Here is a 17,583-nt window from a genome sequence, read left to right as displayed (position 1 = left end):
CCACTGAAACCAAAACTGTACAGCATGTCTCCAAGAGAACTCAAGGAAATTCAAGCTTTCTTAGATAAAAATCTGGCCAGGGGGTTCATTCAACCAGCCCAACCCAAAATTACAGCACTGGTACGGTTTTGTGAGAAAAAGACAGGTCTTTCCAATTATGCATGGATTATAGAAGTCTGAATGCAGTAAGCATGGAAAATGTGTATCCCCTTCCCCTAATGAAAGACATGCTAGCCCACTTCTCTAAAGGAATTTTATTCTCAAAGCTGGACTTGAGAGAAGACTGCTACAGAGTCAGAATTAGGGAAGGGGACGAATGGAAAACATCTTTTAACACACCATTTGGGTGCTTTCGGTTCAAAGTGCTCCTATGCAGACTTCACTCCCCCCGCCCCCAGGAGTTTTCATGAAACTAATAAACAAAGTGCTCCATGAGCACCTATACAAAGAGGTTTTGGTATACTTAGATGACATTTTAATATACACCAAAATGAAAGCAGAGCATGTAAAACTTGTCCGGGAAGTCCTAAACAAACTCCGTTCCGCAAAGCTGTATGCAAAACTATCCAAATGCAAATTCCACAAAGATAAAATAGACTACCTGGGGTACAGAATCTCCCATGAGGGTGTGGAAATGGACCCTGAAAAAATGTGAGCAGTGATTGAGTGGGCCCCTCCCCACACACACAAGCAATTGCAAAGCTTCCTGGGGTTTGCCAACTTCTATCAGCAATTCATCCCAGCTTTTGTGCAAATTGCGCTCCCCATCACCAACCTACTGAAAACAAAAGGGAGACAAACCAAAACAGCTACAAAACTGGACCATGGAATGCCAAGTCGCATTTGAGAAACTAAAATAGTTGTTTTCAGCAGAACCAGTGCTGAAAACACCCAGATCCAGAAAAACCTTTTGTCATAAAGGTAGATGCCAGTGACAGTGCCATCGGTGCCATCCTCCTCCAAGAGGACAAGCAGGGCCAACTACAGCCTTGTGCATACACTTCCAAAAAACGGATACAGAACAAAGATGGACTAGCTGGGAGAAAGAGACATATGTCGTGCAATTGGCCCTCCTCATAGAGACACTTCTTGGAGGGGAATAAAATCCCCTTCTAAGTCTGGACTGACCACAAAAATCTGGAGGCCCTTAAGACCCCACGGAAGCTATCCCCAAAGCAAATCCACTGGGCTCAGTATTTCAAGCATTTCAACTTCACTCTAATACACCTTCCTGGGGGGAAATAACTTTTTAGCAGAGACTCTGTCCAGAATGCCTCAGTATAATAGTCACGTCTGAGGTGGTCAAACCCCTGCTCCCAGCATCTCAACTAGCATAGCAGCCAGTTATGAGCAGGGCGCAAGCAAAACAAGACCTCTCGACTGACAATGCCACCACACAAGCATTCAAACAAGCCCTCCTCATAGACCAGTTCCAGGCTCATAAGAATACCTGCTTACAGTATGTCCCAGTCAGCCAGAAATTTCCCCTCATGAAAACCTGCTGTGATTCAAAGTTGGCTGGCCACTTCGGCTTCATGAAAACACGAGGCAGTTCTGGTAGCCATCCCTAAAGAAAGATATAGAAAGCTATGTCCTGTCTGTGCAAGCACAACAAGAATGCAGGGGAAAACCCCTGAGCTACTGCAAACTGTAGCAGAGCCATCAGCACCATGGAGAGAGATCTCTATGGATTTTATTGTAGAACTCCCAGAAGTGGGGGGAACACTGTTATCAGGGTTGTAACAGACCTGTTTTCCAAGCAGGTCCACTTTATCCCCTGCCAAAAGATCCCCACTGCCAAAGCCCTTGTCAAGATGTTCCTACGCCACATATACTGGCTATATGGTGCCTCTCAAAGGATTATATTTGATCAGGGGAGGGGGGTCCAATTTATATCAAAGTTCTGGAGATCATTCCTAAGCCTTCTAGGTACCGATCAGGGACTAAGTTCCTCCCACCATCCTCAGATTAATAGTGGGATGCAGACAACTAGTAGGATTCTAGAGCAGTACTTAAGATGTTTCATCAACTATCAATAAGGTAACTGGACTGTCCTCCTTCTCTTTGCAAAGGTCAGTAACAACTCAGTGCATTCCAGCACTGGTTTCACCCCTTTTAGAGTTGCCACGGGCCAGGAATTTAACCCAATACCTGAACTATCTGTGCAGGAACCAACCATAACCTCCCTTAAGGAGTGGATACACCACCTACAAAACACCTGGCCAGTGGTAAGAAAATCTCTAAGTGATGCTAGAGCCGCTTTTAAAACACAAGCTGATAAAAAAAGAACAAAACCCAGAGCCTTTCAAGTAGGTGATAGGGTGTATTTATCCACCAAGTTTCTACAATACTTGCAACAGTCCAAAAAATTGGGATCAAAAATCATAGGACCTTTCTCTGTCACTCAAATCATAAACCCAGTGACAGTTGAATTACTGCTGCAAAAAAACCTCAGGGAAGTACACCTGTATTTAATTGCAGCTTATTGAACCCTGAAATTATGTCCCCATTCAGACCATCAATAGACAACCCACCCACCCCTATCACGATTTAGGGTGAGCAACATTTCAAAATTAAGGAAACTCTAGACTCACGCACACACCATGGGCCACACAATACCTAGTTGCTTGGAAACACCTGCCCGCCCTTTCAAAATGAGTGGGTGGCTAAGGGACATGTTAAGGCCCACAACTTGCTGAAAAAAATCCATGCACAATACCCCTAATAAGCCCTGATAACTCATTGATCTTTCTCTTTTATGTTTTCCAGGTGGAGTTCTCCTAGGGAGGCAGCATGTCAGGTCCCATAGATCCCTCCTTTGATTTACCTTTGTGGGAATGTAAGGGGGGAGGGCCATCTTTTTTGTCTCACCACCAGAGCCTCCAGCAAGAGATGCCTGAAAACTTATCTTGTCAGCCAATTCTCAAAACAACTTTGCACCTGTGCATTGGCTTATTCAACCATCAACTGAGCAGAGGCCTAACTGAATTGCATGAGAATCCTCAGATTCTACTTCGTCTTGCTATCTCTTTCCTTCAATAAAAGTCTCCTTTTGAAATGCTAATTGTTTCAAGAGTTCTACTTTCTTGAACAGAGAGAAGAGGCAGGTCCTTACACATTGTTTTTGCAAACAAAAGTAAATCCTACACAGTAAAAGTATGTAACTTATTTCAAAATATAAAAGAGTATGAACAGGTACTTTTTAAGAGCATTTTTCTCTTACAACAAAATGAATCTTAGTAACTCGTATTATAGAATAATAATGCACAGCATACTATGTGCAAAGTATCTGTAGTATATCCTAGAGCTGTTTCAAGATCAAAATAAAACATATAATTTTGTTGATTTTAAAACAGAATTTCACCATGCTGACATTCTTCATCATGGAAAACAATACTGTACTGCAGAGTTCACCAATCTTTCTGGCTTTGCAGACTAGCAGGGGGAGGGTTGGATGGTTCCATTCCAGCAGTGGGCAAACAAGCCTGCCGCTTGTGCAAATAAAGCATGCTCACACACATCCACCACTTCCATGGTTCAGTTCCAAAAGGCTTGTGGGCCACAGCCCTGGGATTGGGGAACCTACTGTACTAAAATCTTTTTAAACGATGAAACTTGAAACAAAAGACATATACTTCAACAAACAACTATTCTGGTGGAATACAATCTGCTTGACCATTCTGACAGAACATTTCAAGTGGTGCTAGAAGCAAAGAACATTCCCTGCTTTGAAAACTCATATAAAGAAAACACTTCATTGGTTAATAATGGTGTGGCTTTCAAAATAGTCTTTGAAATAGAGAAAGCCAATACAAGATCTGTTTTCTTTTCAAAACTTTAACATTCCTAAAACAGAATTATAATTTCAATTATCATGATTGAATTTAATGTATCATTTAAAAACTTGTATATTTGTTAGACTTTTAGTGACCCTGTTGGATTTTGAAATGATACTGCAAAAGTCCACAATAGTGGATGCTTTTGTTCCATTGTCTTCATGAAGGCTATGGTGAGATTACTTATTTAAGAAAGAGATTGATCCATAACCCAATGATTTGGAACAATTATAAAATCTAATATGTTTTGTTCTGGAAATTAATGGTGGTTCCCATCCCAATGATATCCAAAGTACATGAATCTGATCAATTTATCTGACAAATTTCTATCCTGCATTTTCTCCAACAACCAGTTTAGACGTAGTGGTGAAGGTACTAGCTTAGAAACCTGGAAACTATAAGTTCTAGTTCTGTCTTAGGCATGAAAGCCAGTTGGGTGACACTGGACCAATAACTTTCATCCTAATCCACCTCATAGGTTTGCTGTTTGGGAGAAAAGAGGAGGAGGAAGGAGGATTATATAGGTTCACTGCCTTGATTAATGAAGTAATAAAGGCAAGATAAAAATCTAATTTATAAACTCAAGACAGCTTAATGGTTCTCTCTCTTCATTATACCCCACTATTCATCTCAGGAAGGCAGATGAACTGGTGCATAGGAAAGTCTTTTTTGTGTTTATGTATCAAGTTGTATTATTTCTAAATTATTAAAGTAACTATACTGCTGGAGCCAAAACAAGTTCATAATGCGGATGTAGCCCCTAATTATTCTGGACAATAACAATAATATGGTTAATCTTCAATTCAATTCACAGTCTGGGACTGGTAAAAATTTAACAATTCAAGTACTAATCAAGGAACCAAGAGCTGTTAAGGTAGCATTAGAATATATAGTTCTGAGTAGGATTTTTTTTTGCAAAATCAGGCTATTCAGATCTAATGACTTCTGGATTTCCATCTATCTAGGCAGACCTTTAAGTATTGCTCCAAGGGCTCCTATTACTATTGGTACCATTGACTTATTACTATTATTATTGTTGTTATATTTTTAATTATATTTGATGTTCAAATCGAGTGCAATTCCCCGTCTAAATCAGAGGAACTTGCACTCTATGCAAACAATCAAGTACGAGATTTTTTTTCTGAATTCTACAGATCACTGTGATCTACTAATCACTATGTTGGTCAAAGAGCTTTTACCAGTTTAGGCTGGTATCCACTCTGACCCAGGGGTGGGATCCTACTGGTTCGGTCCAGTTCTATAGAACCAGTAGCTCCACAGAGCAACCGGTTTGCTGGGATAAGGTTTTGGTGTTCTGTTTGGCCCACCCACGCGGGCTCTATGCTGTCCTTTAGAGGCTGCTTTTCCTCCTCAGCTGCTTTGCACAGCACAGCTGAGTGCTGCTCATCAGCTGAAGAAGATAAATGCTTGTCAGAGCCAGTAATGTGCACACCCGGACAGTGTGCATTTGACACGCATGCATGCGTTCCCTGAACAAGTTATGTTCGTCGGATCCCACCCTGCTCTGACCCTATCTGGATGGACAACCTTGCTTCAACTATTCATGGTCTTATGACGATTATTTTCACGTCCTCTATATAGGATTACCTTTAAAATCAATCTGAAAATTTGAACTGCTGTGTGTTCACATAAAAATGGTCATATAAAGACAATGATGATGTCTACTGTATCACTTCATGTCATCATCTATATGGTAATAGTTATAAAGCTTGCCATTTCCAGACCCAATTGGACCCAAGTACTAACCTTGCTTTTAATAACCCTTCCCATTCTCTCAAATGTAACAGTAAGTTCAAGTTGGTGTTCACCAATACTAAAAATCCAATCAATAACTGGTGTCTTGTTTATATATTGTCAGAATATTTTAATGGTAAATCCAATTTTATTTGGTTTTTAAAATATTTATTTTAATAATTTGGACTTTGGATTTTTTTTATAATAATTTGTAAAAATTAGAAAATCTAAGTTATATTTTTAAAAAGTAAATGTAAAACTTAGTTTGTTCTCAAGGTACCTTTTGCACAGAATACTACTAGTCAGCACAATGATGTTAATTGTCAAGAATAGAGAGTACCTTCCAGACGTGTGATATCTATGACCACTATCAGTTTTAAGAAAGGTAGATTGCAGACTGCACCTGACTGGGAAAGGCTGTTACATACGGAGCTCGACTCGTTTGCTTTAAAAAGTGTATTCAAAATAAGAAATTATTTCCAAGCATTTGTCTCTGATAAGCATGGAGAGAATTGTAAAGGAAAAGTCTGGTTTCAGCATAACTATTGGCAAGCATTTTCTTTACTTCTGGAGCAAATAATAAAGCCTCATGAAATTAAAATTTCGCTTCAGGATTAGAAACTGTAGAACTGGACAAGGAGAAGTTTTAAAATAATCGCTGTTCGATATGTACGGGAAACAAGGGGCGCAGATGTGAAAAAAGTTTCCGGTACCCAAAGACTTATCTCTCTCTCCTTCCAACCATCTCTAAAATTCCCGGGAGGTCAAAGCACTCACCCAAGCAAGCAACCGAGGAGGAAGGAGACCACCAGTATCAAAAGCCGACGGAGCAACACCTCCTTCATCGTCTCCTCCGTGCACTTCTTCGGGCCAGGGGGTGGCGACGCATCCTCTCGGTGGCTGTGGCTGTTGCTGTTGATTACAAGACAGGGGCAAGCCGAGGAGGGACTTCTCATGGAACGGGCTCGTAGCTGGCGCGGCGGCGTCCTTTCTCTCCGATTTTCCCAAACTAAACCAGAAGCCCGTCTTGTTCGTATCCGGTCGCGTTGAGGTGAATGTGACGCGTCAGCCAGACAAGCCCTAAGAAAAAGGAAGAGAACGCGATGAGCGTTCTGCGCCTGCGTACTGAAAAATTACCCAAGACCCCACCGAACTTCCTCCGAAGAGCGTGGGCCAACCACCAAGTGTAGCAGTGACGTTTCTCTAAAAAACGATATCTAATTGGCTCCTGCTTGTAGTAATATGCTCTTTTTGATTACCTCAAGGGGAGTGGCTACAGCAACGCCGAGGACGCAGTTCATTTGACGTTAGGGGTTGAAAGGTAGCTTTTCTGATCGTGGATTTTTAAAAAAGATATTGTGGCAAAGTGCGAGATAAATGGACCTTTTGATATATCGGGGGCTAATCCAATTTCTTGGATTGTTTTAAATATTTTGTCTGAGTGGAAATTAGAATTGCTACCAGTCAGGCAGAGTTAGATTTCTTTTTGTGGGCTTTTTGAATCCTGTTCTATGCTTCAGAATCAGCCTCATCTACACATCGCAGGTGTTGAAAGCAACAGGCCAAGTCTGTTTGCCATATTCACAATTTACTTATTTATTAAATTTATATGCTGCACAACTCCCAGGGGTCCTGGGTAGTTTACAGAGGATGTAAAACATGAAAAACGGACAAATTTCATCCTGAGTTACACATGATAGACCTTTAGCAGCTCCTGAACCAGAGTTGCCTGTAAAATTATGGGGTGGGTAACACCTCTTCAGTTTCTGGAAGCAGCCTTTGCCAGCAATGAAAGTGTTTTCTACAGAGCTGTTGATACAAGATGTTTTTTTGCTTAAATCTGTTATGAAGAACAATCACCTTAAGCAAAATCTTACCAATGTTCACTACATTTTCCTTGTGCTGGTCTTAAATACAAATAAACAGTTCGTTCTCCATTTGTTGCAACTCTATTATGTATCTAAGCCACAAATTTAGCAGTAGGAATCCACCAGTTTGCATTGCCTCTCATCTATTTCTAGTTTACTTGCATATCTATGGAACTTTATCAATACTACAACACACAAAGGTCACAAAGTGTCCTATCCACTATCAATTGCATTGATTTCTAGAATTAATTTTGTAAGTGAAAAAATGAATCAGTATCCTGCAAATATGGAGACTTTATTGTTACAGTGCAAAAGTCTATGATTCAATTCCTAGTAAGGGACTTGAACCCTATAAAATAACATCTGGATGCTTATGTCTGATGAGTTCTAAGATGAAACTGGTTGCACAGTGCCAACATTTGTTAGTGTGGAAAGGGAACTTCGTGAGGACAGTGGTGATACCCAAGCAGGAAAAGCCCAAAGGGAACATCAGGCCAGCCATAAAACAAACTTGCATAGGAAAAGAGATTTGATAAAAGGTATTGAAAGAAGCCCCCTAGACAAAAGCCAAGTAATTAAGAAAGCTAGGGAAACAAGAAAAAGAAATCCCTTACAAACAAAAGGTCATGCCAAATCAGCAAAACAAATAGACAAAAGATACGAAATAAATTCCATAGCAGACAGGAGATTGCCACCAAACAAATATAAGAAAACATTAGGATGAAACTGATAATCCAATCAAACCACCCCGCAGAGTTTACCCTCTGGCGGAAATGAAGACAACCCCTGACAGGATTTAAAACATTAAGAAATACAAACACAAGCACTCACACACAAAAGGAGAAAAGGTATAAAAATCAGGAGTTTATTATACAAAGATGGCTAGCCCCAGGAACGCAGACTTCTTGCTATCTCTTGCCTTCCTGAAGAATAAACCAGCTTCCAAGCAGTTGTCTCTGTCTGTGTCCTTGTACTGGAGCACTCCCAGCAGGAAAACCGAATCCTTAGAAGAAAGGCATTTTCCAGCCTTTCAACAATTGGCGACCATGAAGGTTTTCCAGCCAACCCTGCCACCGGACCGGGCCCGCAGATCCAAACCCAGCCGGCATGGACCTTCTTTGTCCAGGGAAAACATCCACGGACCCAGCCCGGAAGGCATAAGGGTAGTAAAGGGAGTCCTTGGGCTTTTCTGCTCAACAGCTGCTTGAAAGCAGGTGAGTACCACTTCAAATTTATAATCTTACTAGGGAGGGGAGTGGAAGCATGAGTGTACCAGGTGTGTGAGTGTGGGTTTTCTCTGCTGAAACAGTGGGACCTCACCTCCTCTGTGATTGCCAGCCGCACCCCAGCCAGCTGCTAGCTCCAACAAGCTGTGACCGGCTGGATTTGGGAACGCAAGGGGTAATCACAGAGTGTGAGTCCTTCTGAAGGACGTAAGAAAAACCGAGTGGGCTGAGAAAGGAACTGTTGTTGGGAAATAAATAGAGAGCAGAATAAATAGTCCCAGTGCATCCCGCAAGTAAAGCCCTGTGCATTTAGAAGGGGCCCGTGCGGCTGCTGGCAAACAAAATTGGAAATAGTTTGCCTTACAAAGCAGAGCAGGTCCTTCCAGATCCCCACCTTTAAGGGAGATCTGAAAACTGACGGCAGAGTGTAGGAAGGGGCCCGTACCGTGCTGCTAGGGGCAGACGGTCCTCCAAGATCCCGTTTTTTAGGGGGTCTTAAAACTGACGGCGGAGTTTCCCTACGAGAAAGGGCCCATACTCCGTGTGTAGGGAAACCGGAGTCCTTTCCAGACCTTTTTGTCTGAAAACTGACGGCGGGAGCCCGGCTAAACCAAAGTAATCCCCACATCAGGTAGGGAATATGGGAAGTTGTAGCTCGAGGGCAATGGAAGAGACCCCCTTGGATAAATTACTTGAGGCTTGGGACGAAAGGCAAGTGCCTGTCCTAACTGGAATGAATAGAAAGGAAGTGAAAAGAATTTGCAAAAAGTGGGCTAGCAAAAAGTGGGCTTTATTGCGAGATGACATGGGTAGACAAATTTGGCCTGATAGTGGTACTTTAGATTATAAAACCCTGAAAGCACTTAGAACATGCATTAAGACCAGCCAAATACCCTATTGGTACTGCTGGGCTGAAATTGTTAGGACCAAAGACCTGACTGAGAAAAATAAAAAAAGAAAGAAAGAAAAGCCTGAAACCCATTTCAGGGAAGGGAATACTGAGGCACAGGTTATGGCTCCCCTTTTAAGCAAGCCAGTGCCAGGCAGAAATAGGGGACAACTAGAATATGTTTTTACCCACACTCCCTTCTCTGCCTCTGACCTAGTCATCTGGAAAAAGGATACCCCAGCTTTCAGGGCTGATCCTCAAACAGTTATTAAAACCCTGAAATCTATCATAGACAGCTATAATCCATCCTGGGGTGACATGACTCAGCTGTTACAAGTCTTTCTAATGAAAGACAAACTATTAAAACTGTTTGAAAAAAAAAAAAACAGACCAAATAGCCAAACCACCAACTATCCCTGGTCAGGCAGCCCCAGCCCACATCGCAGGGCCAATACATCGCCCTGACTGGGATTATAATGATACCAATCAATGGGACAAATACACTAGACCAAAAGATAATTTACTAGAAGCTCTAGAGGAAATAAGAAAAAAAAACTTTTAAACTAGTCTGAATTTCAAAAGAAACAAACACAAAGGGAAAAGGAAAACCCTGATGCCTTTTGGGTCTGCCTGTCAGAAGCAGCTACTGCATATGCCCACCTAGACCTTAGCTGCCTGAAGGACCAAAGGATTTTAACTTCAGCCTTCGTGGATCAGTCCACCTTAGATATTAAAGAACATTTCCACCGCTTCATCTCTAACTGGCCAACCTTAGAAATAGCAGAGTTGCACAGGATTGCTAACTTTGTCTATGATCAAAGAGACAAGCTGAAAGAGGAAGAGAAAGATAGAAAAAGATGAGTAGAAAGACAGGAAGACTTTAAAATGTTTGCTCTAATGAAACATGATGCCAGACAAACGCCAGGTAAACCCCCCTATAATTCAAAGAAATGCTAGCATTGCGATAAAGCAGGATGGTCGAAAGGCAAATGTCAGCATTGTTATAGGTGCAGACAGGAAGGTCATTCCAGCAAGCAATGTAGGCAACACACACACCCCCGGCAACCGGTATCACCCACCACCTAGGAACATGAGGCCAGCCAATAATCCAGCCCATTACACTGAGCAACAAAGTTTCAGTCATCAGGCACCACCCAGCGCTCCCTTTCCTCCAAAAAATAATAACAATAGACATCAATGGGAGCAAAGGAGAGAACAAGACTTACCCCCTTCTTGACTAGAACATGACAATGAAAGCACTGAATTCATGGCTACCTTAAACGGGCTGGCTATCCCCCTAAAAAAAAAAAAAAACGGCCCAGAAGGGGAACCCATCTTAACCATTCTGATAGGAGGAAAGAAATACAATTGCTTAGTTGATACTGGAGCCACCTCCTCATTACTGAACCACCATATAAAGCTTCAGTGGCTGAAGGGGCTCGGGATAGCATAATGGGAGGGGGAGGAATAATCCCTGTAGAATTTACCCACAACGTACCAGTAGAACTAGGACCTTTCACAGTAGACCATGCATTTATTATTTCCCCCCAGTCCCCACTGTCTCTACTAGGAAGGGATCTCCTGTGTAAAATGGGAGTTACCATAACATGTGGAAAACAGGGGCTGCAATTGGAAATCCCAGGAAAAGGCACACACAAGACAATCATGCTGATAACCAGCAAGACAGGGCTTCATGAAGATTTAAAAAGCCTGCCACCCTCCTTATGAGGCTGGGATGCATCAGAAGTGGGGCTACTTAAAGGAGCCATGGAGAGAGCAAACAAAGAGGTGAAGACCCTACTGGGCAAACTCTGTCAGGAGACACACCTCTCCTGGCCACAAGTGCTCCCAATTGCCCTCTTTTATTTCAGAACCAGACCAAGACAAGATATAGGTATTCCCCCCCCCCCCCTTTGAGATCCTTTTTGGTCACCACCACCCATACCCTACTAGGATCCTCATTCTCAGCCTAGATCCTCATTCCCTTTGCTTAGATAGTGGGGGATAGGGTTCTCTCTTCTTATCTTACAGCCCTGCAAAAGAGACTACAGACCCTCTGGACCCAAGAGTGCACTGACACAGACCTTACCCCTGGAAGAAGCCCTGCATCCATATAAGCCAGGAGATTGGGTGTGGATCAAGTTCTTCACCAGAACCTCCCCTCTACAACCCAGGTGGAAAGGACCCTACCAAGTTTTACTGACTACACACACCGCCATAAAGGTTTGCAGAATGAGACTTTTGGCTACAGTGGACACATGCAAAGCCAGCAGTCATAGACCATAGCCAAACTCCACCACAATCAATCCCACCCATCAAACTCAAGAAAGATCGGGACACAGATCAATGGACGCTTGCAGCATTCTTCAACACTGTTGAACCACACCACTGTGAGGAACCAAGTGCAAAGGTTGCATTACACAAAACTGGACTCTCAGGTGCTGAGTTATAAACTAGTTTTTTTAGTTTTTGTCTCACCTTCTCCATTTTTTTCCTTTTTTAAAACCTTTTTTCATTGTATTTTTTTAACAAAAAGGACTTTAACCATACCTTACTCATAATTTTTGATACTTGACCTTTTACATTTTTTCATTGCTATTTAAAAAAAAAAAAGAGGAGGGTGGGAGGAAGGGAAGAAAAGAAATCTAGCAATGGGGAACATGAAATGCAATATATTCTATGTGTTATTATTATTATCTGTAATAATTGTAACATTTGTAACATAAGAAACTGCGTTCCTGGAACCAAAGCTAAATCCCAGAGAAAGGAAAACATATGGGAATGTTTAGCAAGAGAACTTTTGCTTAGCAGGAGGGAAATCATAATGTCACTGGGTGCAGCACACCTAGGGTCACAGAATGCACCAGTCTTAGCAACACAGAACTAAAATGCAACTATACAGAGGCCATATCATTTTCATAGAGTTACCTGAAGCTCCCACCAGGATGGTTTTTCCTTTGTGGCTTAAAAGCCTACTCATACCTTCCTGCAAATGCCACAAATGGCCCCTGCACCTTGGGAAGGTTAACCATTCTTATGCCATCCTTACAGAGACGACACAGGAAAGCCTTCCAAACCCTAGACTCAGACTGTGATTCCAAAGTCTCCCTTCCCACAAAAACAGAATACATCTCATTGGCAATATCCTTGGTAGGGGTACCTGGATTGGCAGTGCGAAATTCTAAAAATTTGAATAGACTAGCATGTATCTTGGCAAAAAAAAGCTTTAATTCGACCTCCCATGCCCTGGATGCCCTTAACAGAGAACTGAGGGAGGTCAGAGAAGCCACCCTGGAGAATTGGGCAGCAATAGGCTTCCTTCTCTTGAAGCATAACTATGGCTGCGAAAAATTCCAAGGGATGTGTTGCCTCAATCTGGACGAAACCTCAGAACTCGTAGGGAGGGACATCCACCACCTGAAAGAGCTATCTCAGAATATTGGTCAGGAGCAATCATTCCTGGACTTTTCATGCCTCTTCTCATGGATGCCAGATTTCCATTGGCTCAAAATCCTTATAACAACCACAGTCACCATTTGTGTCTTTGGAGCCCTCATGTGTTGCCTCTGTCTGTGTACCACCCTGCCTTAGCTGCCTAAAGGCTTGTATCCCCTATCAGAAGAGAAAACTAAAGGGGGAGACAGGCAGCTATGATAATGATCCAGATTGATCACAAATAACAAGTATACCCAGACATTCAATCAGAGACCACCCTTTAAAAAAAAAAATGAAGGATTGTGGAAAGGGAACTTCATGAGGACAGTGGTGATACCCAAGCAGGAAAAGCCCAAAGGGAACATCAGGCCAGCCATAAAACAAACTTGCATAGGAAAAGAGATTTGATAAAAGGTATTGAAAGAAGCCCCCTAGACAAAAGCCAAGTAATTAAGAAAGCTAGGGAAACAAGAAAAAGAAATCCCTTACAAACAAAAGGTCATGCCAAATCAGCAAAACAAATAGACAAAAGATACGAAATAAATTCCATAGCAGACAGGAGATTGCCACCAAACAAATATAAGAAAACATTAGGATGAAACTGATAATCCAATCAAACCACCCCGCAGAGTTTACCCTCTGGCGGAAATGAAGACAACCCCCTGACAGGATTTAAAACATTAAGAAATACAAACACAAGCACTCACACACAAAAGGAGAAAAGGTATAAAAATCAGGAGTTTATTATACAAAGATGGCTAGCCCCAGGAACGCAGACTTCTTGCTATCTCTTGCCTTCCTGAAGAATAAACCAGCTTCCAAGTAGTTGTCTCTGTCTGTGTCCTTGTACTGGAACACTCCCAACAGGAAAACCAAATCCTCAAAGGAAAGGCATTTTCCAGCCTTTCAACGTTAGTATAACTAAAAATCCCACACGTGCCATATTACATTCACATATCTTGATCAAAAATAAGTATCTTGTTAGGCAGTCTAAAGTTTGGAAAATAAGTTGACCCCCCTCTTCCTTGTGGCAATCCCTCAAATACTTGAATACATCTATCATACTATCCCTAGTCCTAAATACTGGAATACACCTATCATGTCACTCATAGCTCTAAAATAAATTAAGACAACTAAAAGAAAAATCAATAGAGAAAAAGATACTATTTATCCAATTCTGGAAATGATTGCTATCATAATGAGTAAACTAGTACGGTGTATCTCTAAAAATTGGGGTAGTAAAACAGTTTAAAAACAAAACTGTCTTAACAGTTGAGTCAAGGATGGATAACCTTTTAGTGACTAGGTCACCCAATCTTTACAGGTAAATGAAGGTCAGATCATAGTGAAGCCATGTATTTTGTATTTTCCTTAATTTTGAAGAGTGAAATTAGAGTATGTAAAAAAACAAAGTCACTGTTTTAATCTTTTATAATATAGCTGCAGTCTTTACGTCTTTCAGCTTTAAAGTAGTGGGAAATGGTATCATTGTGGTCAGAAGGGTTTTCCAGTAGCCAGATATATAATTCATACATTATATATAGACTTTAGATTGCTGTCCTTGTGCTAGATGAAGAATTTGGGCTATTTGGATTTACTATGTTTGCGTTTCATCACTACTAGAATTCTGGATTCTTTATAACCATGGAAAGCAAAATGTATACTGCTGCCAGAGCTGTTCATTGAATTATACATACACAAAACTATTATTCATCCTACATTTTAAAATTGTATGGGGTCATAGCATAACTAGTATGTTGTTGTAACTTGAATGAATTGCGATTTTATCTCCCGGAACAAATGGACTTTGAAATCCCTGTCATCAGTTTATAGCTCTATGAGTTGTCATCCAGCATATCAGTTTTCTTCTTTAAAAGTACCACAGTTGGAACTTTACCATTACAGCATCTGATAAGACATCTGGCAGCTGATACTTTCAGTTTAAGTTAAATTCAAACCAAGTTTTATCCCCAGTTCTCCAGAGCACTGAAAAAGCTTCAGTAGCAGTTGCTGTTGAATGAGATAGTACAGGTGAAACTCAAAAAATTAGAATATCATGCAAAAGTTCATTTATTTCAGTAATGCAACTTAAAAGGTGAAACTAATATATGAGATAGACTCATTACATGCAGAGCAAGATAGTTCAAGCCGTGATGTGTCATAATTGTGATGATTATGGCTTACAGCTCATGAAAACCCCAAATCCACAATTTCAGAAAATTAGAATATTACATGCAATCAATAAAACAAGGATTGTACATAGAACAATATCGGACCTCTGAAAAGTATAAGCATGCATATGTACTCAGTACTTGGTTTGGGCCCCTTTTGCAGCAATTACTGCCTCAATGCAGAGTGGCATGGAAGCTATCAGCCTGTGGCACTGGTGAAGCGTTATGGAAGACCAGGATGCTTCAATAGTGGCCTTCAGCTCTTCTGCATTGTTTGGTCTCATGTCTCTCATCTTTCTCTTGGCAATGCCCCATAGATTCTCTATGGGGTTCAGGTCAGGTCAGTTTGCTGGCCAATCAAGCACAGTAATCCCACTGTCATTGAACCAGGTTTTAGTGTTTTTGGCAGTGTGGACAGGTGCCAAATCCTGCTGGAAAATGAAGTCAGCATCCCCATAAAGCTTGTCTGTGGAAGGAAGCATGAAGTGCTTAAACGGCTGCATTGACCCTGGACTTAATGACGCACAGTGGACCAACACCAGCAGATGACATGGTTCTCCAAATCAACACAGACTCTGGAAACTTCACACTGGACTTCAAGCATCTTGCAGTGTGTGCCTCTCCATTCCTCCAGACTCTGGGTCCTTGGTTTCCAAATGAGATGCAAAAATTGCTCTCATCAGAAAAGAGGACTTTGGACCACTGAGCAACAGACCAGTTCTGTTTTTCTTTAGCCCAGGTAAGACGCTTCTGACGTTGTTTGTTGTTGAGGAGCGGCTTGACAAGAGGAAATACGATATTTGAAGCCTGTGTGTGTGGTGGCTCTTGATGCACTGACTCCAGCCTCTGTCCACTCCTTGTGAAAGTTTCCAACACTTTTGAATGGCCGTTTCCTGACAATCCTCTCCAGGCTGCAGTCATCCCTGATGCTTGTGCACCTTTTTCTTCCACACTTTTCCCTTCCACGTAACTTTCTGTTAATGTGCTTTGATACTTTGGGAACATCCAACTTCTTTTGCAATTACCTTTTGAGGCTTTCCCTCCTTATGGAGGGTGTCAATGATGGTTTTCTGCACAACTGTCAGGTCAGCAGTCTTTCCCATGATTGTGATTCCTACTGAACCGGACTGAGAGACCATTTAAAGGCTCAGGAACCCTTTGCAGGTGTTATGGCTTAATTAGCTGATTAGAGTGGGACACTTTGAGCCTAGAATATTGAACCTTTTCACAATATTCTAATTTTCTGAGATTATGGATTTGGGGTTTTCATGAGCTGTAAGCCATAATCATCTCAATTATGACACATCACGGCTTGAACTATCTTGCTTTGCATGTAATGAGTCTATCTCTTATATTAGTTTCACCTTTTAAGTTGCATTACTGAAATAAATGAACTTTTGCACATATTCTAATTTTTCAAGTTTCACCTGTATAAGCCATTTGTTTGAGATGGGAGAATAGGAAGAATCCTTGTTGCCTCTGTTCAGTAATAAACAGAAAAACATCAGCCTTATGTTTTCCCCAGATCTTTCACAACTCACATACTTAGATTTAAAGTTCCTAATCTATTCTACAATAAAAGGAGTCCCATTAATAACAGTAGATCTGACATTATCCATAGCATATATTCCCTGTTGAAATTTCTGATTTAATAATGTAATCTCAGAAGTAAATGTAAGAAGTAATCTCAGAAGTAAACGTTCTATAAACTAAAGTATGTTTAAAATTGTAGCCTCCGTAGCACACATATTTATGCAAAGATTATCTTGATTATGCCAAAAGAAGCTCACTCAATAAATATTCTGATTGCTGCAGGACATGATTTAACACCAACCAGTTTGTCCAGAAGTGTATTCCATTCCAAAATGTCCAACTGGAGCCTTCTTTCTTGAGGACTGCTACAGAGTGCTGAATGTTTTGAACTACTCTGATACAGACTGAAACCTGGTTCAAATATTTTGACACCCACTTCCTCAAATCTCATTTACTGGATCCTCATCTCCCTCCCTCCAGCTACCCTCCTGCTTCTCACCCAATCGCAGCTACAGCCCATGTTTTGTATATATCTGCAATCCTCAGTAAGATGTAGAAAGTTAGCACCCACCCCTCTTCTAGAAGAATGAAATATTCTAGGAAATATTAAAAAGGCAGAATATCTTCCCTAAAACAGAAATAGAAATCTTAAGGGACATAGAAACCCAGTCCCAGCAGATATTTTTGTGCCAGCTTATCTACAAGACAAAAGACTGGGCCATCTTATCTACAGCTCCAGTGTGATAGGATTAGCCCTCACTCAGATCCAAACAAAGCCATTAGGCCATAATAGAAATTGCCCAAAGCCCCTTCTGTCAGTTTTGAAAACCATATTAGCACCAGAAGCTTTCATGCTGCCACATTCTTGAA

At 41.3% G+C, this 17,583-nt stretch overlaps 1 protein-coding gene across 3 annotated transcripts in view; it reads right to left on the bottom strand.

The window, feature by feature from the left end:
• Positions 1-6,712, bottom strand: part of SUCO (SUN domain containing ossification factor) — a 214,197-nt gene extending 207,485 nt beyond the window's left edge. For all 3 annotated transcript variants that reach the window (XM_087932039.1, XM_087932040.1, XM_087932041.1), the window contains exon 1: positions 6,369-6,712. In XM_087932039.1, the coding sequence (XP_087788165.1) occupies positions 6,369-6,547 (179 nt within the window). In that variant the 5' untranslated portion in view covers positions 6,548-6,712. The remainder of the gene's footprint in view (positions 1-6,368) is intronic.
• Positions 6,713-17,583: the final 10,871 nt, after the last annotated feature.

Source organism: Pseudonaja textilis, chromosome 3 (genome assembly GCF_049901715.1).
Source record: "Pseudonaja textilis isolate UNSWEBS1 chromosome 3, rPseTex1.2, whole genome shotgun sequence".
In the NCBI taxonomy this organism is placed as follows: domain Eukaryota; kingdom Metazoa; phylum Chordata; class Lepidosauria; order Squamata; family Elapidae; genus Pseudonaja; species Pseudonaja textilis.
The sequence above is the reverse complement of the archived record's forward strand: the minus strand, read 5'-3'. Positions and strand labels throughout refer to the sequence as shown.